Below are 27,154 nucleotides of genomic sequence, written 5' to 3' on the forward strand. Positions count from 1 at the left end.
ATACTCAATTTGCCTTTTTAAACATCTACCCCTTTTTCCCTCGTTTTCTTCGTTAAAAGGTTTTTCCTTGAACAACGAACCCACATACATCTACAGTTCTCTATATCTTCGTTAAAAGGATTAAACCGGTCTAGCATACCAAACCAATTCTGATGGCTGGTTTGTTTGTCCAACCACTCCGCGGCTACAGACGCAATGAACGAGCTAATCCTCTAATACCCCCATGTATCGCCAATGTTGATATATAGGCTCCACACGCGGCAAATAGTATCTATAGATCGACCATTCGAGATATGAATTAGGATCTGTTCATCATAAAACGCGCCTCACAGCCACATCTCACCTTGCATTGGGAACATGTACAAATACGGCAAAAATTCTCGATATGGGGCCACGACATACTATGAGGTTGGCGTGAGGCGCGCTTTGCGAAGAGCAGATCCGGACTCTCGAGATATATGTATGCAATGTAATAATGCTCGCTTTCTCTGTCTGTGTGTCGAAGTTAAACAACCTTGACTTGTCGTGTGTGTTGTCGTGACTTGTAGTTGTAACTTGTAACATGGCCTTCTCACGTATGAACTGAAAGTCTGAAACGGACAGGTTACTGAACGCTCAGAAATCAGAATTCCCAACAAGATTTCGAGCAAGCTTAGACAGAGAAATATTAATTAATCGGATCTGAAGCTAGAGAACTCCGATTTTAATCTGCCCTGCGTTTGACTTTGGCGGATCGGTTTTCATATGATTCATTGGTCTATCACTCAATTGTCTTCACCAACACTGACCCCATAATTCTAGAATAGAAAGGACTCCATCTTAATTCGATTGTACAAGTGAAGACTTTAACAAATCCCCACAGGTGAATCGGTTTTATTCACCTTTCTCCCAAACTTCGATGTTAGCTTTCTAAATACAGTTCTTAGGGTTTCTACTTTTTTGTGCGAAGTAATTTGAGAATGCTTTTTTTTCCCTTTCTAAATCCGTAACTCGTGATCTAGGGTTCTGTGAAGAATCTGAACGGATTTTGGCTGTACTGTATCATTTGTCTGTTGCAGATCCGAATTTCGGCTGGAAAGGGAAAACAGCACTGCCTGCTGCATTTCGGTTACTCTAGATCAATATGCCTGAGAATTACGAGAATTCTAAAGCAGAGCAGGTCGTAGGAGGTTCTGACGCTCCCGATAATAGAGACGGAACGTCTGGTGGGAAGGAAAACGAAACTGAAGATATAGGGTCGTCTGCAGAACCTAGAGATATTCCGGATCCATTGTCTTATTCCGGCGACGAAGGGGTGAGTGGTTCCGTTCAGAACTCAGAAGACATTGGTTCAGATGAAAATATGGTAAAATCCTCTGAAAACGAGCAGAAAGAATCGGGAATGCACTCTGAATTCTCCGTTGATACTCAACAAGTACCCTTGAATGTTGACGGTGAAACGGGAAGTGTGAGTAGAGGCGAAGTTCTGGTCGAACATGTACTATTGAAAGACGAAGGCTCCATGAAGGGTAATGAGGAAACTCCCGTTGTTGAGATGCACTCTCCTGTGGTTCAGGTAAGGGATACGACAACTTTTGATTCTACATTTTTTGTTTCATTTTCTCAAATTTGCATTCAACAATTTTTAATTGCACGGGCATTTGGAATGGAATATATTTTAATTATTATATTTTCATGCACTAAAAGATATCAAATACAGGATTCCGGTTTTTTGGATGTGGGACACAGCAATGGGGTTTTGGAAAACTCAGACCACTCTGTACAGCGCAACCTAGATGGTGGAAAACCAACTGATGATGTAGGCAAGGAAGAAACGTTTGTTGATGCCTCAGACCAGCTATCCTTTTATGATGGGAGGAATACTGATGCTAATGAATCTGTGCCCATTATTGAAGCCAGTGATAATTCAGAGAAGATGCTTAATAGTCAGGAATCTAACCTTCATGTGGTGGAGGATGGAGGAGAAGCTAACAGTTTGATAGAAGAGGTACGACTGCAGGGTATGCTGGACAAGCTCATGACTGAAAAAGAAGTTATGGCACAGGAATTTAAGGTCAAGGGTCTGACTTTATGGGTTTTGGTTTCCTTTCTACGAGTCAAGATTGATTCTTATTGGAGTGTATACTTGTGATGCAGGAAGAAAGAGAGTCATACAGGAGAGAACTTGCTGGTCTTTACCACCAACTCAAGGGTCTGACTAGCCAGCATCGATTACTTGATGAAAGTGACAATGGTTTTGTTGATCATCTTCATCAAGAAGAAATGGAATATAGAGAGGATCAAACTCAGGTTTCTGATGCCCGATTACAGGTGATGATTAGTGACTGTTCCAAATTCACCTTACTTCTTAAAAGCGCATTAGATGAACGGTCACAGACTGAGGGTACAGTGAGAGAACTTCATGCTGTCCTTTTCACAAAGGACCAAGAGATTGAGGACCTCAGTGCAAAGGTCACTGAACTCAAAGTGTCCCATGATGTTGTTGTTTCGTATTTGGAGGCACAATATACGTCATGGTCCAACTCTTTGAAAGAATCATCTAAACTTTGGTTTGAAACGGACCAGCATGTTGAATTTGTTACAAATAAGCTGTCGGCTTCCCTTGCCTCAGTTGTTCAACAAGAAGAACTGTTGGATTGTTCTATTACTGAGAAGATAGCTCATGTTGATAAGGGCATGTCTATGATGGTTGAGAACTACAACAAGTTGCTTTTTGAAATTGATCAACTTAAGCAATGTTTGACTGAAGTCAAGTCAGATTTCAGGCTGTCAGAGAATATTGAATATGGAGGTATTTTGGGTATGGTTCGTGATGAGTTACTCAATTCCAAAAAAAGGGAATTTGATTTGGTTGAGAAATTTAACCGGTTGGAAAATGAAAGAAAGGAATTGCTGGACCAAGTAAATAATGAAAAAGAAAGTGCACAAATGGTAAGTTCAGAACTGAGACAAACAAAGATGGAACTTGAGCAGGAAAAGATCAAGTCTGCCACTGCCAAAGAGAAGCTTAGCTTGGCTGTAACAAAAGGTAAGTCATTAGTTCAGCAGAGGGACTCATTGAAGCAGTCTCTAGCTGAAAAAAACAGTGAGCTTGATAGATGTTTGCTTGAGCTGCAAGAGAAATCAAATGCCCTAGAGACTTTGAAAATTGATACAGAGGACTTGGTCAAAAGCCAGAATTTAGCTGCATCACTCCAGGAAGTGCTTTCACAAAGAGAGAGAGTTCTTAAGGATATTGAAGATATCCTGTCTCAGATTGATACACCTGAGCAAATTCAGCAGGTGGATCTTGTAGAGAGAGTGAGATTGCTTGTGGATCAGAGAAATACATTGGAAGTTGTTTCCTTGGAATTCCACAAACTGAAGGATGCCTTATATTTGATTGATCGACCAGAAAACATTTCATCTTCTAATTTTGAATCCCAAGTTAACTGGTTCGTGGAATCATTTTACCATGCCAAGGATGATATAATCAAGTTGCAGGATGAAATTGCTGTTACCCAGGAGGTTCTTGCTGCACATAAAACAGAATTGCTTGAAGCACGCAATGAGATTGATAAATTAACTTTATCACTTTCTGCAGAAAAACAGGAAAAAGGTTCTCTTCAGATGGGGTTGGATGACCTGAGATACAAATATGAAGGAATTGTTGAAAAAGTGCATCAAGTCTCTTCTGAGAAGGATCAGATGATAAGAATGTTTCAAGAGGCTTCTGGAATTGAAGTGGACAATCAAGAAGGTACTGATCATCCTGCCTTTGACTTTGCTGTGTTAGTAGAGAAATGCATTGGGAAGCTTAAAGAACAAATAGGCGCATCATTTGAATCTTCTCATGTTGACTTGGAGAAGTTTGAAAGAACCAAAGACCTTTTATACATACGGGATCAAGAAATGACACTGTGTCTCAAGTTATTAGAAGATGATATGCTGGAGAGATCAGAGATGACTAATCTGTCAAATGAGCTAAAGAGAGCATCTCAGGAAATCACAACATTGAAAGAAGAAAAGGATTTATTACAAAAGGATCTTGAACGGTCTGAGGAGAAATCTTCTCTAGTTAGGGAAAAGCTGTCCATGGCAGTGAAAAAAGGGAAGGGACTTGTTCAAGAAAGGGAAGGGTTGAGACGTTCTCTTGATGAAAAGAATACAGAAATTGAGAAATTAAAGTTTGAGTCGCAGCAACAAGAGTCTGTGGTAAATGAATGCAGAGATGAAATTAATAGATTGTCTAATGATTTGAAACACATCCAAAGGCTGGAATCTGATCTTGATGATATGAAAGAACAGAGGAATCAACTTGATAAATTCCTGGTAGAAAGCAACAGTGTGTTACAGAGAGTAATTGAGGCTATGGAGAGTATTGTTCTTCCTGTTGATGCAGTTTTTGATGACCCTGTTGAAAAACTCAAGTGGCTTGCAAAGTGCTTTCATGAATATCAAATTAATAAGATTAATACAGAGAAGGAGTTTGAGAAATTGAAAGAGGAGGCCCGTTTGCTGGCTACCAAGTTAGCTGAGGCGGATATCACCATAAAATCACTGGAAGATGCATTGTCACAGGCAGGGAATAATTTCTCGCTTCTTGCAGAAGCAAAAAGGGATGTTGAAGCTGGCAAGACTTATGTAGAACAAGAGTTGGAAAGAGCGAAAGAGGAAGCTAGTTCTCAGGCTATCAAATTTGCAGAGGCTTGTGCAACTATAAAGAGATTGGAAGGTGCACTATCAGTGGCAGAAGATGACAGAAGAGATGCCCTAGCTGGTAAAGCTTCTGTAGATATAGAATTACAGAAAGTCAAAGAGGAAGCTGATTCTCAGGCCAGTAAATTAGCAGAGGCCTATGCGACAATAAAATCATTAGAGGGTACATTGTCTCAGGTGGAGAAGAGCGCTTCTTTGTTTGCTGAGGAGAAAAATGATGCTGAACTTGGGAGAGCTCATTTGGAGACAGAGCTAGAGAAGGTGAAAGAGGTAGCTAACTCTCAAGCTAGCAAACTGGAAGATGCCTATGCAACTATAAAGTCACTGCAAGGTTCATTGTCTAATGCAGATAATAACACCTCAGTTCTTGTTGAGGAAAAGAAACTTGCTGACCAGGAGATAATAATGTTAAATACTAAGATAACTGCTTGCATGGAAGAGTTGGCAGGAGCTCATGACAGCCTAGAAAGCCGGTCCGTGGAGCTTTTGGGTCAACTTAATCATCTTCAAATGTTTATGAAAGATGAAACTTTGTCATCCTTGGTTTCCAAGGCCTTTAAGAAAAAAATTGAGAACCTGAGAGATATGGACCTTCTTATTACAACTATACGAGACGAGTTTGTCCAAATGGTTCCAGAACAAGAGAAAATTCATATTGGTGAGGTAAGATTTAAATTTTGTTGTTGTATACTTGTGTTCATGTGTGTGTAATAAGTAGGTAGGTGAGTATGTCTCTTGGGGTTGTCAGGGAAGCTGACCTGAGCCTTGCACAGTTTGGCTCAGGGTGGGCTTAGCTCATTTAAGTTTTTATTTATTTTTTATTTTTTTAAAACTAGGTCATCAATGATTTGCTAGCCTATGAAGCCCACAACTGAAGGCCTGTTGTCTATAGAAAATTCATTCCTTTATATTCAAAATAGCAAACAACTCCTTTTTGTTCAACTTATATCTAATCTATAGCTGAATAGCTAACCTATGCTGCAGTTAAATTCTCCTATGCCTGGTTCAGGCTCATTTATCTAAATGAACTGGATTTAAAGGTCTCTCTCAGCTTTCAAGCTTCTAAATTTAGCTGAGGCTCAGCTCATAGTTGGCTTATTGACTGCCCTAGGACAAATGGCAAACCATACAGAAAGGGTCTGTAATCACATGCAGTCATTGTGCAATTCTGGTCACTGGAGTGTTGCTGAAGTGTTTCACAGTTCATTTGTGTTTTAGAGTTGCTGAAGAGCATGATCCTACTATTGTTCAAACTTTGAAAGTATAAAAGTGCTTTTCTAAAGGCCTAGGAAAGTAGTGGAATGTTAGAATAGCATTTTTTAGGGGCAAGGGAAAACAATTTTTCCATCTGAGTGCATCTTTCAAATGCCTTGCCAAACCTTTTTTTTTTGAGAGAGAAATGGCATATCATTTTTCTTGATATCTTAGTTGAGATGTTAATGATTTTTATGAGCTACACCTTTTCTGGGTTTCCAGAGCAAATGTTTCAGGGCTGTTTGTATCTTGAATTGGATTCTAGCTAAAAGTCAAGACATTTGGTTTGGATTCCACATGGAAATTTTAGGGGCAAGGGAAAACAATTTTTCCATCTGAGTGCATCTTTCAAATGCCTTGCCAAACCTTTTTTTTTTGAGAGAGAAATGGCATATCATTTTTCTTGATATCTTAGTTGAGATGTTAATGATTTTTATGAGCTACACCTTTTCTGGGTTTCCAGAGCAAATGTTTCAGGGCTGTTTGTATCTTGAATTGGATTCTAGCTAAAAGTCAAGACATTTGGTTTGGATTCCACATGGAAATTTTATAATCACTTGGATTCTAGAATTTGAATATTAGAATCTTGATTCTAAAATTATAGATGGGATTTCCAGGGTTCAATTCCAGAATTCAAATCTTAGAAATTCTACTCAACCAGCCATTAGAATGCTATCTAAATCTGTTCATTCATATGATTTTCCATTAGTTTATGTGACAATTTTGTTGGGATATTATTTTCTGTTGGAATGATCATGTGTCACCACCACATGTTGATTTTGTCCACCTTTCAAAGAGAATTTTAACAACTCCTTCAGAGTTTGTTGGTCTTTTTCCCTTTTAACTCCATACTTGTGATATTTAGAATTATTTTATTTACTTGGCAGAGTTATTCACTTATTGGTGTATGTATTTCAGAAAGATATTGATGCTGCAAAACATTTCCTGGAAGATTTTGAGAACATGCCAAATGGAACAATGAACATTAGTGAGATGGGTGCATCAGATCTTGAGAATATCCCTGCATATTTCACAAAGATTGTGGAAGGAGTTAACATGAAAAACAAACTTTTACAAGATATGTTTGAAGTTTTCTCCAGTCTTATGGATGAGTTTATTGCAGTTCTATTGGGAAAATTACAGGCAACAAAGCATGAAGTCATTGGGATGCTTCAGCACACAGAATACTGGAAGCAAAGAATGGGGAGTTTGGAAGCTTGTAATCAAGCCCAAGAGAAGACAATATCTGAACTCCAGAATGATATAACTATGCTACTGTCTGAATGCTCAAAACATATGCAAGAACTACAGTTTGAAGTTGATAACAACTTACAGGATCTAAGCATTTATACTGAAGTAGAGAAGTCGAACCATGGCTTGTACTTAGTAGCAGGAGAATCTGATAATACAATAAAAGAGCTACAGGAAAAGCTTGGTAGCTACAAATATGTAAAGGAAGCAGAGAATTTGTTATTGACTACAAGGAAAGTTCAGAATCAAGTTAAGCAACTAGCTAACATAGGGAATGTCTCTCTTACAGATCTGCAAAATAAATTGAAAGATAGCAAATTAACTACTGAGAATTTTATAAAAGAAAGAGAGTTATACCAGGATAGGGTTCACAAGTTGGAGAGTGATTTAGAAGAACTACAAAACTTTTGCAATCAGATGAAGTTTAAACTGGAGGATGCTCAGGCCAAAGAGGGTTTATTGAGGGAAAGAGAAGTTGAACTTTCAGCACTGTCATTGGCAATGAAAGGACAAGGTAATGTGCATTGAGTCAATATCACAGAAATTTTATACTATAGTCATGGTTGGTGTTATCTTCTACTAACTTATTTGTTAATCTTACTCATTATACATGCAGATGGGCATCTCCTGTCAGAAGACCAAGTTCAAACACTCTTTGACAAAATAAATGGGGTTGGAATTCCTTTTGCAGAGACAGAACTCAGAAACACAGAGGCCCATTGTTCAGGTCTTTTTGACAAGCTACTTCACACTATTGACAGATTTTCTGAGTTGCAGCAACATATGATTTCTTTATCTCATGAGAAGGAAGAGTTGCAATTATGCCTTGCAGCAGAAACTCGTGAAGCTGAACACCTGAAGAAAGAAGCTGAAATTCTTATTAGAAACAACCAGAACTCAGAAAAGATGGAGAGTGATTTATCTGATTTGTCATTAGGTTTGGAAAAGATTATTCAGAAATTGGGAGGACATGATTTAGTTGAAGACAAAACATCTATTAGTGCAAGGGGGCTCTTACCAATCCTGGAAAGGCTGGTTATGACCATTCTTCAGGACACTGAAAATTCAAAATCAAAAACCGAGGAACTGGGAGCGAAGTTGCTTGGAACTCAACAGCTTGCAGAGGAACTGTCAGCCAAGATAAAACTACTTGAAGCCTCAACTCATGTAAGGCCTACTATATCAGATACTGTCCAGGAAAGGAAAATCTTTGAAGCACCGTCAACAACAACAATTTCAGAGATATCTGAAATTGAAGATGTGGTAATTTTTCTTTTTTGTGCTTTCCATATTCTGCCTTCTGGTTGTTATGTTTATCAGCAGGTTCTTTTGGTTGCTAAAAGAAAAAAAAAAGGATGTATTGGTTCACTTTTTTTTATCAAAAATAAAAGCTTTCATTAAAATGATAAAAATATTATTTATAAGGAAGGGGAGATGACCTATCTTAACTCCCTAGGCAGGGGCAAGAGCCCCCAGAAATGCAATAAAACAGAATTACAAAAGAGCCCAAAACATAAATTCCCGAACCACCCTTTGCTTGGCTAACCCATCAGCAAAAGAGTTAGCAGATCTCTTCACCCAATTGTACTTAACTTCCATACCCTTAGCCAGTCGCTTGAAATTTTCTTTTCATTGCTATAGTTCCACGACCCAGCCTTATCTTGTTTCAGCCACCCTACTACCACCTCCGAGTCACCTTCAACCACAAGCCTCCTTACATTCAATTCCTTTGTCCTTCGGACTCCTTCCAATACCGCAAGAATCTCAGCCCTGAGGGAATCACCTACACCTATTGGGCCTGAAAACATGGTTGAAGCATTCCCGTTCTCATTCCTGAATACCCCCCCAATACCAGATTGCCTTGGGTTCCCTCTACTACTGCCATTAAAGTTCAGCTTTATATATCCAGTAGGGGGAGGGGTCCAAGAAGGACTTAGTCCAGTTCTTACCTGGGCAGAACTAGCAATCTCTTCCCACATTCTCAACAAGTCATCTAGAGTAAAATCAGTAAATAAAGCTAATTACTTCAGCCATTGTGCCACCCTTAAGTGGATTAGTTCTATTACATTTTCAATGCTCCTTTCTCTGAGGTTCTTTCTTCCCACAAGGTCCAACGTACAACAGCCTTTAAGCACCTCCACATGATCCTTCCTCTTTTCAAATGCCACTTGAAATAAGATGAAGAAAATAAAACTTTCACATTCAATGGGGGCTTCCACCTACACCCATAAAGGGAGAAGACCCACTAAAAGGTGATAACCAGTCTCTCCATTAGCTTTGCAAAGAATGCACCTATGCAAGGATGAACAAGTCTTGGGTTTCTTTCTTTGAAGCAAATCACCAGTATTGATTCTTCCCAGGAAAGTTTTCCAATAAGAACTCCCAACCCTAGGGGGAATTGGCTTACAGCAGATCTCTTTCACAAGGAAGGAAGAGCCAATGGGACCGAATGTTGATGGTTGAGTTAAGCTTTGGAAAAAAAGGAGACATAAGAAAAATAACCCGAAGGGGATGGAGTCCAGATTTTGGCATCTTCCTTTGTAGGGTCCAAGAACACATTTTCAAGAATACCCAACAAAGACAAGGTGATGTCCATATGCGTATCCCTTATAGCTCTTCTTAAGCCTAAATTCCACCCAATCCCATAACTGGAGGTAGAAGGGACAATGAAGGAGGAGATGGGCTTATTTTTCAGTTCAAAAAGAGCATACAAAGAAGGGAATTGGTCCTTCAAAGGGGGTATTCCCCACCCAGGTTTGTTCCTAAAACTTTATAAGGTTGCCTGAATTTAAATCATGTTTGATCAAAGGGGAGAAAGTTGGCAGTGTATCATGAATGGCTTTCCAAGGTGAAGCACTTATAGTCCTCACCAGAATTCTAGGATCCCATCCATTGTCCTCGAGCCCATGAATGCTAATCACTATCTTAGCCCATAACTTCTCCTTCTCTAGAGGGAACCTCCATAACCACTTTCCCAACAAAGCCATATTCCTTTTCTTAATGTTCCCTATCCCGAGCCTTCCTAATTTCTTGCTTCTAGTCACCACCTCCCAACCCATTCTATGGTTCCTCTTTTCCTCTCCCGACTCCCACAAAAAATCCCTCATCAGTTTTTCCAACCTATTAAACACTTCTACTGGAATCTTGAACACAGACAAGAAATATATGGGTAAATTGGCTAGGGTAAGCCCTAATCAATGTGATCCTTCCCCCAAGAGACAAATAATTCTTCTTCCAGGAAGCAAGTCTCTCCTCAAACCTTTCCACTACCGGACTCCAAACGTTACCTTTCTTGGGATTATCTCCTAGGGGTAAGCCTAAATAATTCAGGGTTCAACTTGAGACTGTACAATCTTGCAAATCTGCATACTCACTGGCCTCCCCTTCCTCCATGTTCACACCCACTGCACAACTCTTCTCAAAGTTCACCTTAAGATTGGACATTGGTTCAAAGAGTTGTATCACCATTTTCAAATTTCTAATCCAGCTTCGGTCCCCTCCTTCACAGAATATGGTTGTGTCATCTGCAAATTGTAAGTGGATAAGTGGAACCTCCTCCCTTCCTAATCTCCACCCTCGTAACAAATTTCTCGAGTATACTCTCTCAATAAACCTTCCTAGAACATTTGCCACCAGGGTAAACAAGAATGGAGAGAGTGGGTCTCCTTGGCTTATTCCTCTTATAGCTAGAAAGAAATCCACCACTGTCCGCTTGCCCCATTTACTAACACAGAGTAGTGACAAATCTGGACACATCCCATGATCCATTTACACCATCTTCCCTCAAACCCAAAATTGATCATCACTACCCTTAGAAAGGATCAATCAACCAAGTCATAGGCCTTTTCTAAATCCAATTTACAAACCACTCCCTTCTTCCTAACCTTCTTAAAATTCTCCACACTTTCATTTGCAATTAAAATTTGATTAGTTATTTGTCTCCCCTTCACAAAAGCTCATTGGTTTTGTGCAATAATGGAGGGTAGTACTACCTTTATTCTTAGAGACATCACCTTTGCAATTATCTTGTACAAAATGTTTATCAAGCTGATGGGTCTGCAATCTTTTGGGTGTAAGGCATCTTTCTTCTTTGGACCAAAGCAATAAAAGTGGAGTTCAACCCGGGATTAATCACTCCCCTCCTATGAAATTCATTAAATACTAGCATTAGATCCTTTTTCCAAGATTTCCCAACAGTTCTGATAATAGGTCATTGTGAATCCATCTAGGCCCAAAGATTTTGTTCTGTCCATGAAGAAAACAGCCTCCTTTATTTCCTCCAACTCAAACCTCCTTTCCAGCTTCTCTCTGTTTTCAGCCCCTAGATTTGACCATTCCAGTCCTTCTAACCAAACCCTATCAATTAAGGGTCTCCTGAAAATGGATTTGAAGTGATCTATAAATGCCCTTGCTATCTCATTCAGGTGGGTAAGGACTGATCCCTCAACTTCCAACCTTGGTGTAGAATTCATTCTTCTCCTCCTCCCATTTGCTACAGTATGAAAGAATCTTGTATTTTTGTCTCCCTCCTTAAACCATTTTCACTGAGATTTTTGTCTCCAACTAACCTCTTCCTTGTGAAAATAATCCTCTAGCTGCCTTCTCAGCCTCCTCCTTTGTTCCTTGTCTTCTTCTCCGAAGCCTCCCCTTTATTCTTTCAAGTCTAGAGCCTCAATCCAATCCATCAAAATTCGCTTTCTTTCTTCAATTCTGCCAAACTCCAAGAGGTTCCATTCTTTGATCTTTACTTTTAGGAATTGGAGCTTTTTGCGAAATCTCATGCCTTCCCACTTCACTAAAGGGTGACACTGCTCCCACCATTCTCTAACTTTTTTCGTGAACCCTAGGTGAAGTAGCCACATATTTTCAAACCTAAATTTAGTAGGAAAGGGTCCTTACAAATCATTATGGGCCAATGATCTGAAGTAAGCCTTGGAAGTGCCTTAGAGGATACATTCTCCAATGCTCTTTCCAATCTGCAGAAAAAAGGAACCTATCCAATTTAGAACAGATTGGGTTTGAGTGGGGATTAGATCAAGTGAATGTCATGTGAGATAAAGGGATCTCTTTAAGTTCAAAGGCATCCACAAAGGTTGAATTTCCTCACATTTGTTGTCACTCTCTGATTAGGGTTGTTAATCTCCTTTGTAAATCTAACCACATTGAAGTCCTTTCCTACACACCATGGTCCATCCCATAAACCCCTAACATCACCCAGTTCCTCCCACATTTCCTTCCTTTCCTTGTAGCCATTTGGTCCATATACATTCGTTAATACCCATTCAAATTCATCCTCCACTTGCTTAAATTTCAAAGATGCTGTGTATTTGCCTATTAACTCTTCCATCCCCACAAGCACATCCCTCGTCCACAGTGTCACAATCCCTCCTGAGGATCCCCAAGACAGAGCAGCCACCCAGCTGATCCCCTTTGCTCTTCATACACTTCCTGCCCATCTACTATCACAGTCCATTCTTTTGGACTCCTGAATAAGCACTACATCCGGATTGAATTTCTTAATCTCCTCTTTAATTGTAGCTCTCTTCCTTGCACTTCTCAATCCTCTCACATTCCAACTAAGAATCCTCATGTGACCTTTTGTTTTACACCCTTCCTACAGCTGCCCTCTACTTCAACCCTTTCCTCCTTTCTCCCTTTACATTAAATTGCTTGTCTCTTTCTACATCTCTTTCTAGCCTCTCAATTTTCTCTTCTTTGAGTTACTCTCCTCCTTTTGTAAGAAAACTTTTAAATCATTCAGGTCTTTCAAATTGCACCCCAGTTTTCCCACAAATTCTGCAACAGAATCCTCTCTGCTAGAATCCTCCTTTTCTGTCCTATCCCCCTCATCCCTCCTACTCACCCATTCATTCCTTACTCCCTTCTCATCATCATTTTCCTTTTCTAGCCAAGTTATATCATCCCAATGCAATTCATTCCTTTCAACTTCTTCCATTACCCTTTTCAATGATTTCCCAAGCCTTCTTATTCCTATTCACTTCCTCCATCAACTCTTCCCTATCCTTCATCCCCTTCACATTGGGTGTACACTTTGCTATAGTGGCTTCACTGTCACGGGCTGTCAGATCTGGGATGGGAAAGGAATATGGAGCACAAGACACAGAGCACTCATCAGTAGCAAAAAAAGAAATCACTTGGTTACTTGCACTTAGCTGAGAAAAGGGGGAAGGAGACTGGCTGGTGTTTTCAATTAACCTTCCCTGTTTAGAGGACTGGTTTCTATCCATTTCCTTGGGCTGGTGAGAGAACATTTCCCGTCACCTGGCCAACATTGCGATCCCTCTCTCCACCTTGCTGCTTATCCCTATTCGACAAGTTCCTGCTTTGCCTCAAGTTATCCCGATTCGCTCCCCTAATAGAATAGTGCACTTCTTGAAACTTTAGAGAGGAATCACTATATATATTAATAGAGCAAGATACAAGAGGAGGGGTAAAGCTCATAACCCTCCCAATAAGAACATTTCAGATTACAATACTGCCCAGAAAAAAATAACTCTTCCCACCCCTTGTTTGGCCAATGGATCTGCCAAGGAATTTGCACTCCTCTTAGTCCATTGAAACTTGACTTCCATGTTTTGAATGAGCTGTCTAACTTTCTTTTTCTCATTTAGGAATTTCTACAAACTAGAGTCATCCTTCATTAGCCAATTGATAGCCAACTTAGAATCACCTTCCACCATCAGTTTTCTGATATTTAACTCTTGGGCTCTTTTTAACCCTTTCAGAACAACCAATATTTAAGCTCTAAGAGAATCCCCCCATCCAATAGAACCAGAATACAATGCAATAATTCGACCTTCTCCATCCCTGAAAGCTCTCCCTATACCCGATGGGCCTGGATTTTCTTCACTACTACCATCAAAGTTTAGTTTAGTGAACCTCGAAGCTGGAGGGGACCAAACTGGGTTAGATGAAATCATCCTTGGAGCTGACCAAACCACTTCTTTCCACTTCCTGATGTTGTCTCCTTCTAAAAAGTTTTCAAAGAGCTGCAAAGTCTTAACCCAATGAACCACCCTTATAGAGATTAATTCAATGATGACACCCTTATTTCTTTCTTTCCCATGAAAGGTCCTTTGATTCCTTTCCTCCCAGACTGTCCAACATATGGCTGCTCTTAAACATCTCCAGTGAATTTTCCCTTTCTTCTTCAGCCCCCTAACAGTAGTAGAATGGAATAGGCTTTGTACATTTGAGGGGGGTGGGGGGTCCACCTGCAACCGAAAAGAGAGAAAAACCAACACCAGATCTCTGAAACAAATGGCTAGGAAACCAGTAAGTGATGACAAGTCTCACTATTCTTCTTACAAAAGATGCACTAGTGCGGGGATAAACACCAATTAGGCCTTTTTATTTGAAGCAGGTCACAAGTGTTACACTTTTCAAGGAAAGCTTCCCAACAAAAAGCACTAATTCTGGGAGGGATTGGTCTACCCCAAACTTCCAAAACTAGGAAGGGGAGTCCAAAAACAGGTGGAGAATGAGCCAATTCTTTAAAGAAAGAAGAGCATGAGAAGACACCCGAAGGAGAAGGGACCCAAATCCTACTATCCCTCCTAGAGGGGTCAATACCCACCTCATCTAGGATTTTGAGCAGGTCAGAAATAATGTTCAGTTCAGTCTCTCTAAGGGCCCTTCTAAAACCCAAGTTCCAGTCAATAGTTGAATCAGAAGTGGTCAGAAAAGTGGAGACTAGCTCATTTTTAAAACGCGATAAAGAATACAAAGAAGGGAAAAGCTCTTTCAACGAAGTGCTTCCCACCCAAACATGATCCCAAAATTTCACAAGGTTACCAGAGCACAAGTCATACCTGATTAGAGGAAGGAAAGAAGGAAGTATGGCATGAATGGATTTCCAAGAAAAGCTCTTGTAGCCCTAGCTGAAACTCTCGAGTCCCAGCCATCCGCCGCTTGCCCATGAACACTTAAGACAACTTGAGCCCACAATTTATCCTTCTCCAAAGTCAATCTCCAAAGCCATTTCCCCAACAGAGCTTCATTCTTTTTCTGCAAATTACCTAAAGCAAGCCCACCATCACTTTTGGTTTTGGTAATTATTATCCCACCTGACTTTATGGTCCCTTTTCTCCTCTCCTAGGTCCCAAAGGAAATCTCTCATTAGCTTTTTCAAAATCCCTCATATTCCCTCAGGCATTTTAAACACCAACAGAAAGTAAACAGACAGATTGACCAATTTTGACTTAATCAAAGTTATCCTGCCTCCCATGGAAAGGTAATTTTTCTTCCAAGATGCTAACCTCTTAGTGAACCTATCAATCTCTCGATTCCAGAAACTCTTTTTGCTTGGCTTATCCCTAGTGGCAGCCCCAAATAGATCAATGGCCATTGCGCAATCTCACATCCCAAAATTCGGGCTCTATTCTCCACCTTACTTTCACTCAAAGTGATACCAATCACACAGCTCTTATCTAAATTCACTTTGAGATTAGTCACCTATTCGGACACATTGATCACTTGCTTTTGATTACTAACCCAACTTACCTCATCCCCACCATCTTCCTGGCCTTGCTTTGTTTTATTTTCTTCCCCTGTTCTGACATTCCAGTCCACCAGGTCAGCCTGTTGTGTCTCTTTTGCTTGCATTTGAAACAACCTTCCTAGATTAATATTTTCCATAAAATCTTCATTGCATAAGCCTTCATCACCCATGCTTCCTACACTGACACGCCGTCTAAATTGTCATCAATGTCATTAGTGTCTTCCTCCTCAATGCTGCAGTTGACCTACTCTTCATCCTCTTCCTCCCTCTCTTCCAGTCTGCTCCTTACATAGCGTGGGTTCAACCGCTCTGAGGAGCGAAGTTCAACAGGTCAGCATGTTGTGTTTCTTCCGCTTGCATTTCAAACAACCTTCCTAGATTAATATTTTCCATAAGATCTTCATTGCATAAGCCTTCATCACCCATGCTTCCTACACTGACGCGCGTCTAAATTGTCATCAATGTCATTAGTGTATTCCTCCTCCATGCTGCAGTTGACCCACCCTTCATCCTCTTCTTCCCTCTCTTCCAGTCTGTTCCTTACTTAGCGTGGGTTCAACCGCTCTGAGGAACGAAGTTCAACAGTAGTTTCCTGAATAGGAATCCACTGAAGAGAGTTTTCTCTTTCTGGTTCTTGCCGCTGCAAGCCTTTTCGTTCGAAGCAATTCAAATTGGAAGAAGATGGATGGGAATTTTTGTCTATGAGCGCCTGAATCTTGACCCAATCCATGTGGTCACTTAAGTTATCATGTGGGTCAAGTTTTTTTCTTACCTCAACCTGCTGCTGGGTTACTTGAGATGTTTGATGCTTTATGGTTTTCCTTGAGGTATTATAACAACATCACACATTATTCAGTTCTGAAGGCATTCGCTTAAGCTTCTAGTTCGAGGATAGAATTAAGCTAAAGGCATGGGATGCACATAGAGGTGCTTTACGTGACAGATAAAAGTATCCAGGACTTGGCACCAATGCTTACCTTTCTCCTGATTTAATCATTATAGTTTCATTAGCACTTGTAAAAGAGTTTTATTCAGATATCATACAGGAAGCATGGTTGGTCAGCTAGAATCTTTCAAGAGAAGGAAAGGAGTTTCCAGGAATTGAAGGACTGTGTTTGAATAGGGCAAAACTTTGGCTGAAGACTTTGGAAAATTTTCATCAATTCTCCTTTAATGACTTTTCGAGAAACTAGTCAGCAGTAGCAAGGTGTTCTTCCATTAAGAATTAGGTAGTTACAAGGTGATTTCCCCCATCTGAAGGCTCACTGAAGCTGAATTTTGATGGAAGCATCTTGTGCTATCCAGGGTTATTTGGTTAGGGATGTTCTGAGGAATGAGTTTGGAGAGGTGGTTCTGCTCTACTTGGGTCCTCTAGGATTCGAAAATTCTGTTAGGGAAGAACTACTAGCTTCTGTACAAGGGGTGCAATTTGCAAACCAATTAAGGGTAGAGCAACTAATTATTGAAGGGGATTCCAAGGTGGTAGTGGGCTGGTTGAAAAACCCCAAGGATATTGTATGGTGCTACAAGAATGAAATTAAGAAATTTAATTGGCTGACAAGGAATATGCTGGTTTCTATACAGTGGATGGGGAGATCAGCAAATGCTTTGGTTGATTGTTAGCCAAGCAAGGGGTAAATAGGAAAGAACTGTTTTGGGCTAGTAGAAGTTCAGGACTGTTATCAGTCTTGAACCCTAATGGATTTCAAGATCGAAAATATAAGAGGAAAGTAGAGGAAGAGGGAGGAGAAGCAGTAGAACACAAGAGTTGAAAGGAGGAGCAGAAGCTTAATATTCTGCCGCCGCCACTTTAATTAATATTTATAGGTTATACTCATTACATGGAAAGGACAGATCTGCCCTTAGTCTTTACATAACAAATAGAGCAAAAATAAGACTGAAATAAATAACAACTGAAACAACTAAATGAGCAATAACTAACCCTAGGCAGACTAGAGCATCTTCTACCTTACGAACACAGTGGGACTGTAGCTGTGGGGCCCACATCAGTGTTCTCTACAGGGCTTAGCTGTGATTTCTGTAATTTATCCCTAGTTTCTTTGTAAGCTATTGGGAGAGGTTGTAGCTTGTGCCTCTCCAATGGATGTTGTATGAGATTACAAATCTAAATCAGCTTCTGAATTAATAAAAGTTCACTATTACTCAAAGAAAAAAAGCATGGTTGGTGAGGTTTTTGGATGGATTTCAGCCCTAGCTTTGAGAAAGCCTTCTAATAATCTTCTCAATTTACAAATCTTTATCTTCTTCCTTAATTATATACTCCAGAGCTGTTATGTGCGTTAGGCACCCCTAAAAGCTAACTGTTAGAGGGAGGGAACCCAAGGACATATATACCCCACAACAGCATCCCATACTACCGATGCGGGATGCCTCATATTAGTATCCCATAGTACCAACATGGGACAAATGGATCGTAACATTCCACCATGCTCCATAGTCCCGGTGCCCACGCAGGCTGACTTTGCACTAGTCCACCTTGTCTTGGCCGAACACTGCAATACCAACGTCACCACCTGTGCCACACGGTTGCAACTGGGAGGCATGGTGTAGGCTCTGATACCATTTGTTATGTTTGTTAGGAGAACTCACCCCTAAAAGCTAGCTGTTAGAGGGAGGGAACCCAAGCACATATATACCCCATAGCGACATCCCATACCGATGTGGAATACCTCACATTAGCATCCCATACTACCAACATGGGACAAATGGGTTGTAACAAGAGCTTCTTATTCAATGGTGTTAGAACATGGTTGATCACTTTAATGTGGTCATTTGATTTCTAATCAGTATTCAGTTTTCACTCCATCTTTCTTGTGTTCTTTCCCTCTTAGCATGCTCTCTCTCTCTCTCTCTCTCTCTCTCTCTCTCTCTCTCTCTTACACACACACACACATACACCTGGATGGAGATAAGGCACTATGCAGTTTAACAAATTTTCCCACCCAGGATTTCATTACAGTAGGAAAATCCCAATCTTTGAATCTTAAGAAATAAATTATTTTTATTCTGGTGATCAATGATGAAGCTGATTTGTTGGTAAAAAATAGAAAATGCTTGTTGGTTAATCTTTTTATGATTGGTACATGTTGGTTGATGTTGCATATCTAATATTGTGATTTTTTTATCAGCAAAAAGGATTAATTTTATTAATTTGAGAGAAACATGAAAACAGATTACAGCCAACAGAAGAGCACAGCTAGTGCTGCAAAAAAAAATTACAAAACTGCCCAGAAAAGATGCTGTCTATAAACTCCCTGTTTTGCTAATGAATCAGCCATCCCATTAGCAGTCTTTCTGATCCAAGTGAAAGAGGCATTTATCTCCCTTGCTAAACTTTCAATCTCTCGTAGGGAATGTCTAAGTTGCAGAAACTGGAGTTTCAAGAGAGAGAGAAAGAAGAGAAGAAAACAAGAAGAAGAGGAAGAAGAAAGGAAAGTGTCGAGAGGTGTTGAAGTTCACTGTTCACACCCTCAAAAGTTCACTTTATAATTGAAAATTAATAATTACAAGAAGGCCCCTATCTGGGTGCCCAAATACAGAGAAAGTATAAAAAAGGAGAAAATGACTAAAAACACCCATGTCTAACCATTCTCAACACTCCCCCTCAAGCTAAGCATATACGTCAATCATGCCTAGCTTGGCAATGTTCTTAGCAAACTTTGGATGGTGAACACCTTTAGTGAGGCAATCAGCTAATTGGTCTTTTGACCTTGCAAAAGGAAGGAAAATCTCTCTGCTAGCAATTCTTTCTCTAATAAAGTGTCTATCCACCTCAATATGCTTTGTACGATCATGTTGGACAGGATTGTGAGCAATATTTATGGGTGCTTGATTGTCACAATAGTCTCATTCATCTGCTTGGATGCCCATCTCAGTCAATAAGGTCTTCAACCAGAGTAGCTCAGACACTCCATGAGCCATTGCCCTATACTCCGCCTCAACACTAGAATGAGCAACCACAGATTGTTTCTTACTTCTCCAGGAAACCACATTGCCTCCAAATAAGGCACAATAACCGGATGTTGATCTTCTATCATCGGTGGACCTTGCCCAATCAGCATCTGTGTAAGCCTCAATCTTTACATGGTCGTGGTTGAAATACAACATCCCTTTGCTAGGGCATCCTTTCAAGTAGGCTAAAATTCTATTAACTGTCTGCATATGAGATGTCCTGGGTTCATGCATATATTGGCTAACCACTCCAACAACATAGGAAATGTCAAGTCTAATCAAATAAAGATACAGAAGGCGTCCCACCAATCTTTGATATACCCCCCCCCCCTCGTCTGGAAGAACTTCTCCTTCAATAGAATTCAACTTGTGGTTGGGACCGATTGGAGTTTTTACAGGCTTACACCCTAATTTCCCAACCTCATGAAGCAAATCAAGTACATATTTCCTTTGTGACAGAAAAATCCTCTTTTTGGATCTTGCAACTTCAATGTCAAGAAAGTATCGGAGATCACCAAGGTCCTTAATCTCAAATTCAGAATCAATGAATAACTTTAACTAAGAGATACCTGTGATATCATCACTTGTCACAACAATATCATCAACACTTTTCCATCCAGGTGTGTTCATATACACTTCCTCTTGTAAATCTCCATTAAGGAAGGCTTTCTTTACATCCATTTGATATAAAGGCCACGAGTAATGGGCTGCAAGAGACATGATCGCACGAACAGAGTTCATTTTAGCAAGTAGAGCAAAGGTTTCCAAATAATCAGTGCCATAAGTCTGAGTGTATCTTTTGGCTACAAACCGAGCTTTGTATCTTTCAATTGAGCCATTTGCCTTGTGCTTAACAGTATAAACCCAATTACACCCAACAAGAATCTTATCTTTAGGGCAAGAAATAACCTCCCAAGTCTGGTTCTTTATTAGGGCCTCCATTTCTTGGTTCATAACTTCCTTCCAATCGGGGCACTGCATTGCCTCTGTAACACTACGAGGGATGGAAACAGAAGAGATAGCAGAAATATAGGCATAATAGGAAGGGGAAAGAGAATCATAAGACACATAATTAGTGATATGATACTTGCTACATGTCCTCTTCCCTTTTTGAATGGCAATAGGAAGATCAAGGTCAGAATCAATAATAGGATTGTTAGGAGGTTCAAGATTACCCGAGTCTGGGGAATAAGATTGTGATGGGCATTTTGCTTCAGGAGCCACCCTCTTATTGCACCTGATGAAAAACTGCTACCAGGACCGAGGTTGATACACAGGAGGAGGAGGAGGAGAAGGAATAGAGGTAGGAAGAGAGGGAGAAATAGAGGTAGGAATAAGAAGGCATAAGGGAGTCTGATCTTCACTTGCATTCTCCCCCTGAAGAGAAGGAGACGGGATGACTGAAAAAAGGAATAGGATTCCAAAAAGGTAATATCCTTAGAGACATATCTCTTTCCAAAGAGAGCATCAAAGCATCTATAGCCTTTCTGGACGGAGAGTAACCAAGGAATACACACTTAACGGATTTAGGATCAAACTTGCGTCGGGAATGACTCATATCATGAACAAAACAAACACAACCAAAGACCTTAAGGGGTAGATTAAAAGGAGGTTAATCGGGGAAGAGTAGTTGATGAGGAGAATGAAGGTTAAGGACCCTTGATGGGAGTCTATTAATGAGATATACAGTTGTCTCAATAGCATCACCCTAGAAACGAGTTGGAACATGAGTTTGGAACAATAAGCCTCGAGCAACTTCAACCACATGCTTGTTTTTTTCTTTCAGCCATCCCATTTTGTTGTCAAGTATGACTACATGAACTTTGGTGAATAGTGCCCTTGTCTTCAAGAAATCTATGCAAGTGATGTTCAAAGTATTTATTGTCATTGTCAGACCTTATTATCGTAACTCTTTTATCAAACTATGTCTCGACCACATTCAAGAAGTTTTGAACAATCATAGGAACTTCATCTCTACTTTTCATCAAGTAAAGCCATGTATACCGACTATAGTCATCAACGAAGAGAATGAAATTTTTGTACCCCCCATACAGGGGACAACGTGTGGGCCCCAAACATCAGTATGGACTAAATGAAAAGCAACAATACTTCTTTTACTGCCTGCAAAATATGTGTTTCTACATTGTTTGGATAAATGACAAACTTCACATTCAAAATTCGATTTGGACACAGAATCAAACAAGTTTGGAAACAAAAACTTCACAGAATTGACAAACATATGACCAAGGCGACAATGCCATAATTTCAAAAGACTCATTTTCTCATTGGAACAAGAGTCAATCTGGCTTGTCAATCCACTTCATGCCCACTTCCAATCGTCTTCCTCATGCTCCGGTCCTGAAAAACACAATGGGTGGGAAAAAAAGGTCACTGAGCAATTGTGGAATTTTGTTAGAGAACTAATAAACAATAATTTTTTTTTTGTAACAGGGGCACATGTAGAATAGAGTCAAGAGAAAGGTTATTAGTGATTTTGACTTCACCCTAACCCGAGATTGGGGTCTGAGATCCATCTGCAACAGTCGTATTGTCCTTCCCTGGGGTTAACTTATATGAGGTAAATGTGAAGGCATACCAGTCATATGGGCACTGGCCCCAAAGTCTACAATCCATGGGCTAAAGGAAGTGGAACAAGCAAGTTCAGTACATGTCTTGGCATATGAACTAGATAGATTACCAAGTCCCGAACCAGATGATGAGGATGTACCACCCTTCTCTAGCTGCAACAATATATTCCTGAGTTTGTCCATCACATCAGCAGAGTCAAGCGCATCCTAGGGTTGACCATCATTACCAATTGTAGCCAAGTGAGCATTGCCTTCTTCCCGATTTTGTACTTCTCTGGTTTTATATGAGGGTTGAGCTTCCAACACCTTTCTTTAGTGTGTCTTGGCTTTTTGCAGTACTCACAAATAACATCCTCGACCTTCTCTGCAATGGGATGTTTGCTAGTATTTTGCTTGGGTCGAGATGACGTAAAGGCATAATGATCACTCATAGAGGATTGCATTATGGCAGTTCTTTGGCTTACTTCCCCTTGTACAAGAGAGTCAGCAGTAGCAAGAGAAACAACGCCTGCACTAAGAATGTGTTGTCTGGTGAAATCAAACTCTAGGTTCATGTCAGCCAAAAAATCAAAGACTCTATTCTCCTCTATGTACTTCCGATACTACTCACCATCTTCAGGGTCCTTCCAAATTAGAGCTTTGAAGTGATCCATTTCTTCCCAGATAGATTGTAGAGAAGATAAATACATAGCAACAGATCTCTCCCCTAACACATACTGCAAGCTTCCCTCTGAAGCCGATACACTCTAGCAGTATTGTTAACTTGGGAATAAGTAGCAACTACCCTATCCCAAATATCCTTGGCAGATGGAAGAAACATGTAATTTCGGGCAATATGAGGCTGCATTGAGCAAATCAACCATGACATAACTAGAGACTTGTCATGTTCCCACCTTGCAAACTTTGGGTCTTCAGGACTCAGCTTCACTTCCCTTCCTGTGATGAATCCCAGTTTACCCCTCCCAGTAATGGTAAGTTTAGCAGATTGAGACCAGTCTAAAAAATTACTTCCATCCAGCTTAACAGTGGTTATCATACCATTGGAAATATCTGCAATTCCCAGGAGCACACCGGGAACCATCTAAAAATCCTTAGATGATTCCATATTCTAAGAAGATACCTTTTCACCAACCAAAAAGGCCCCCAACACTTTAACTAAGGTTCCAGACCCAAAAACACATTACCCCATGGTTAAAAACCAAAGGAAGACCCAAAAACTAGGTTGGCGGCAAAATAGGGGGGGAAAATAATCTCCCAAAAATCACACAGTGCTCAGAAAATTACAGGACCACTTCCCATCAATGCCAAATTGAAAAACGACCTGAATGGTCTAGGTTCTACAGCAGAAAAAAAAAAAATCATTAAACTTGCTGTACATGGCTCAACATCAGGTTTGGAATTTCTGCGATTTTTTCCTTGAAAAATCCACCAAAAATCATTGAAGTTTCATATAACGACAAGAGTCATACCAAAAATTTTCTAAAGTCAGGGCGAATCAAACTGTGTTGGTTCCATAGTCTGCCGCCAACACCTGTACAGACTGCTGATGTCATCCAGCGGCGGTCTGACGTCAGCAGTTCGCCTCTGGGTAGGAGGTCAGCAGAAAACTAACTCCCAAATGCTTCTACCCGCACTGATACCAAGTTGCAGAAACTAGGGTTTCAAGAGAGAATGAAAGAAGAGAAGAAAAGAAGAAGAGGAAGAAGGAAAGTGTCGAGAGGGGTGCATCAAAAGTTCACTTTATAATTGAAATTAATAATTACAAGAAGGCCCCTATCTGGGTGCCCAAATACAGAGAGAGTATAAGAAAGGAGAAAATGACCAAAAGCACCCGTCTAACCATTCTCAACAGTCTATATATCCAGGGAGCATTGCCTCTAAAATTAGACCAAGAAATCTGAGAGAAACATGAAAATAGATTACAGCCAACGGAAGAGCACAGCTAGTGCTGCAAAAGAAAATTACAAAACTGCCCAGAAAAGATGCTGTCTATAAACTCCCTGTTTTGCGAATGAATCAGCTATCTCATTAGCAGTCCTTCTGATCCAAGTGAAGGAGGCATTTATCTCCTTTGCTAAACTTTCAATCTCTCGTAGGGAATGTCTATATACCCAGGGATCATTGCCTCTAAAATTAGACCAAGAAATCACCAGTTTTGAGTCCCCTTGAACCTCCAAGTTTTTAAAGTCTGCTTGTTTGGCTAGTCTTAACCCCTGAAGAAGATCTTGAAGTTCAGCCTTTGTCGAATCTCCAACCCCTATAGGCCCTGAAAACATAGCCAGCACTTAGTTTTCTGAATTTCTGAACACACCCACTATGCCTGCCAGTCCCGGGTTTCCCATGGAGCTGCCATCAAAGTTCAGCTTTATTTTGTTTGGAGCTGGGGGTTTCCATTCCACTCCCACCATCTCTTTCTTCTGAGCTGAAAAGGCCACTTTTTTCCAAGCCCACATGGCCACATTATATCAGCTAAAGAGAAAATTTGGAACAGCTCAAGAGTTTTAACCCAATGTGCAACTTTTAGCTTAATGATTTCCACCAAATCTTCTTTAGGTCTGCATTTTCCGTTGAAGATAGTCAGGGCAGCTGTGATTTGGAATATTGTGAAATTTTCTGTTCCATTAGATTATCTTCTGCTGACCATAAAGAACTTGTTAGTTGCTCTTGCTCATCTGCTTTATTTGGGGTTATAGGGTTAAAACTCATTAACCACAATCATGTGGACCTAAAACCATAAAATGTTTTCTGATGAAAACATAATAGAGTAATTATGAGATGCTTTAAGAGATCAGCACCCTTTCTTTGGGTGGATGATTTTGTACTAATTACTAATTGAATGAAAGTTACCGTCCAATGAAAAATATCATGGAATTTGTTTTTTCGTACATCCATATTCTTTCATTCATTTGTACTAAACAAACACTTGTACAGGGCCCACTTGCAAAGTCATCTATTTCTCCTGTTCCCTCTTCTGCACATGTGAGAACAATGCGGAAGAGTTCAAGTGACCAGTCTGACCACCTTGCTCTCAGTATTGATTTGGAATCTGATCGTTTAATCAGCCAGCATGAAACTGATGAAGATAAAGGTTTGGATGTGAATAAATGGTGTGCTATTCTTCTGGAAATTCTAGTTTGGGAGTTTTGATAGCAATGTCTATAACTTATTGTTTGCAGGTCATGTGTTCAAATCTCTTAATACCTCGGGTCTCATTCCAAAGCAAGGAAAGATGATAGCAGATCGGATTGATGGCATCTGGTAAAATGCTAATCTAGCCATCATATCCTGCTTCCCACATTTTAATTTGTCCTCTTCTTTTTTGACAAATGAATAAGGGCTGTCAATGACTGGATATTTATCCAACCTGACCCAGTCCATTACAGGTCCAATCCAATCCGATGAATACTTTGGACCATTCTGAACTGGTCCAATGCAATGTCTGGACCATCCAAACTGTTCAAATTGGTTTTAATTTAAATTGTCTCCAACCCAAATCTGGTCCATTGGCACCCGTATTCTTATCTTCTGTTGATGGACCGGATATTGGTTCAATCTGATCCAGTCCAATATGAATCCATTACAGATGGACCAGGTCCAACCCAATCTAATAAATACTTTGGACCATTAAGTCAATATGTCTTGTTGGTCAGTCCAACCCATTCAAATTGATTTGTATTTGGACAGGGTCCAACCCAAACCTGGTCCATTGACACCCCTAAATGAATTTAAAAATAAATTGTGTATCATTTAGAAAATGTGCAATGGCAGCCCCCTCCTGAACAAAAACAAAGTAAAAGGCTATCACCGTACAAAAAAAAAACCCATTTTGCCATGGATCTGGCAAGTTCATCCACCACAGTTTTTGTTTCTATATGTAAGAATGGATCTGGCAAGTCTGTTAAATATCACAGCCTCCTTTCAACCTCTTGGCTCCATTTCATAGTGTTTGTGGGACCCCTTCAGCGCTAACAGAAGCAAGGCTTGCTCTCTTGGATGACCATGTGTACATCCGTAGGTTAAGAGCAGTTTTCAGCCCATTGCATGCTGCTATGAATCTTTAAGAACACTCGTTCATTTTAACAAGTTATTATTATCAATGGGAAACCTAGAGCAGAAACCTGAAGACATGATCAGTTGTCAATTATTGGAAGATTGTTAGGAAAAAAGTATGTGCTAGACATTCAGCTTTCCTTTTCCCCAATTGAAGCCTTCAACTGAAAAAGAACAATTCTAATCAGTGCAAGCAACTCCGTATAGGTTCTAAGCTTACAGTTACATTTATGTGCCAATTCCTGTTGAGAATTATAGTCATTTTGATCCATGAATTGCAGGGTCTCTGGTGGTCGAGTTCTGATGAGTCGGCCTGGAGCAAGGATAGGTCTCATAGCCTACTGGTTGTTCTTGCATTTTTGGCTCGTGGGCACCCTTTTGTGATCAAGCCACCGCACTAACAACCCCCCGCCCCAACCCAATCACACACAAAACAAAAGATAAAAAAAGCGAAGGCATCACCATGCCCCATTTCTTGCCCACAAAGTGTATCATGCATGTAAGTTGGTGCCTCTGGTTCATGTTTGCTTTTATGCAGTGTGTCCATATTCATTTTGTTATATATTTCTTGATTCTCTGCAATCACATTTTAGGGTTTTGGAGAATCCTAGCCTCCATGCAAGTGGAGTGTACTTCACATTTATTTATTTTCCCTGATTGGAATGTAAAGCTGGAGTGGAATTTGTCGCGTGAATTCCACTGTGGCCTATTGTATTAACAGTTGATGATTTTGTTGCATTCATCTCTTTATCTTTTATGTTGGTGCATAAGTTCGGGGTAAAGAGACATCTAATTGGTTCCTTTGTATTCTCATTTTCAT

At 40.2% G+C, this 27,154-nt stretch overlaps 1 protein-coding gene across 2 annotated transcripts; it reads left to right on the forward strand.

Moving 5' to 3' along the window:
* Nucleotides 1–495: 495 nt before the first annotated feature.
* Nucleotides 496–27,091, forward strand: TNO1 (TGN-related, localized SYP41 interacting protein). 2 transcript variants are annotated; one of them, XM_088941544.1, is made up of 9 exons: nt 496–862; nt 1,059–1,555; nt 1,700–2,053; nt 2,137–5,361; nt 6,871–7,717; nt 7,820–8,466; nt 25,216–25,372; nt 25,461–25,542; nt 26,616–27,091. In XM_088941544.1, the coding sequence occupies exons 2-9, from the start codon at nt 1,124–1,126 to the stop codon at nt 26,716–26,718; spliced, it is 5,847 nt and encodes a 1,948-aa protein (XP_088797670.1). In that variant the 5' UTR covers nt 496–862; nt 1,059–1,123; the 3' UTR covers nt 26,719–27,091. The 2 variants fall into 2 exon arrangements, with proteins under 2 accessions (XP_088797670.1, XP_088797671.1); XM_088941545.1 differs by having other exon boundaries at nt 574–862; nt 1,700–1,987.
* Nucleotides 27,092–27,154: the final 63 nt, after the last annotated feature.

This window comes from Nelumbo lutea, chromosome 4 (genome assembly GCF_056320005.1).
Source record: "Nelumbo lutea isolate HS-2025 chromosome 4, American lotus-T2T, whole genome shotgun sequence".
NCBI classification, from domain to species: Eukaryota; Viridiplantae; Streptophyta; class Magnoliopsida; order Proteales; family Nelumbonaceae; genus Nelumbo; species Nelumbo lutea.

Bases quoted from the DNA above. Each gene is read 5' to 3' on its own strand.
- TNO1 (XM_088941544.1), top strand. From the start codon at position 1,124: ATGCCTGAGAATTACGAGAATTCTAAAGCAGAGCAGGTCGTAGGAGGT. The intron at 5,362-6,870 runs GTAAGATTTAAA...TATGTATTTCAG, and splicing joins AGAAAATTCATATTGGTGAG to AAAGATATTGATGCTGCAAA. The intron at 8,467-25,215 runs GTAATTTTTCTT...ACACTTGTACAG, and splicing joins TATCTGAAATTGAAGATGTG to GGCCCACTTGCAAAGTCATC.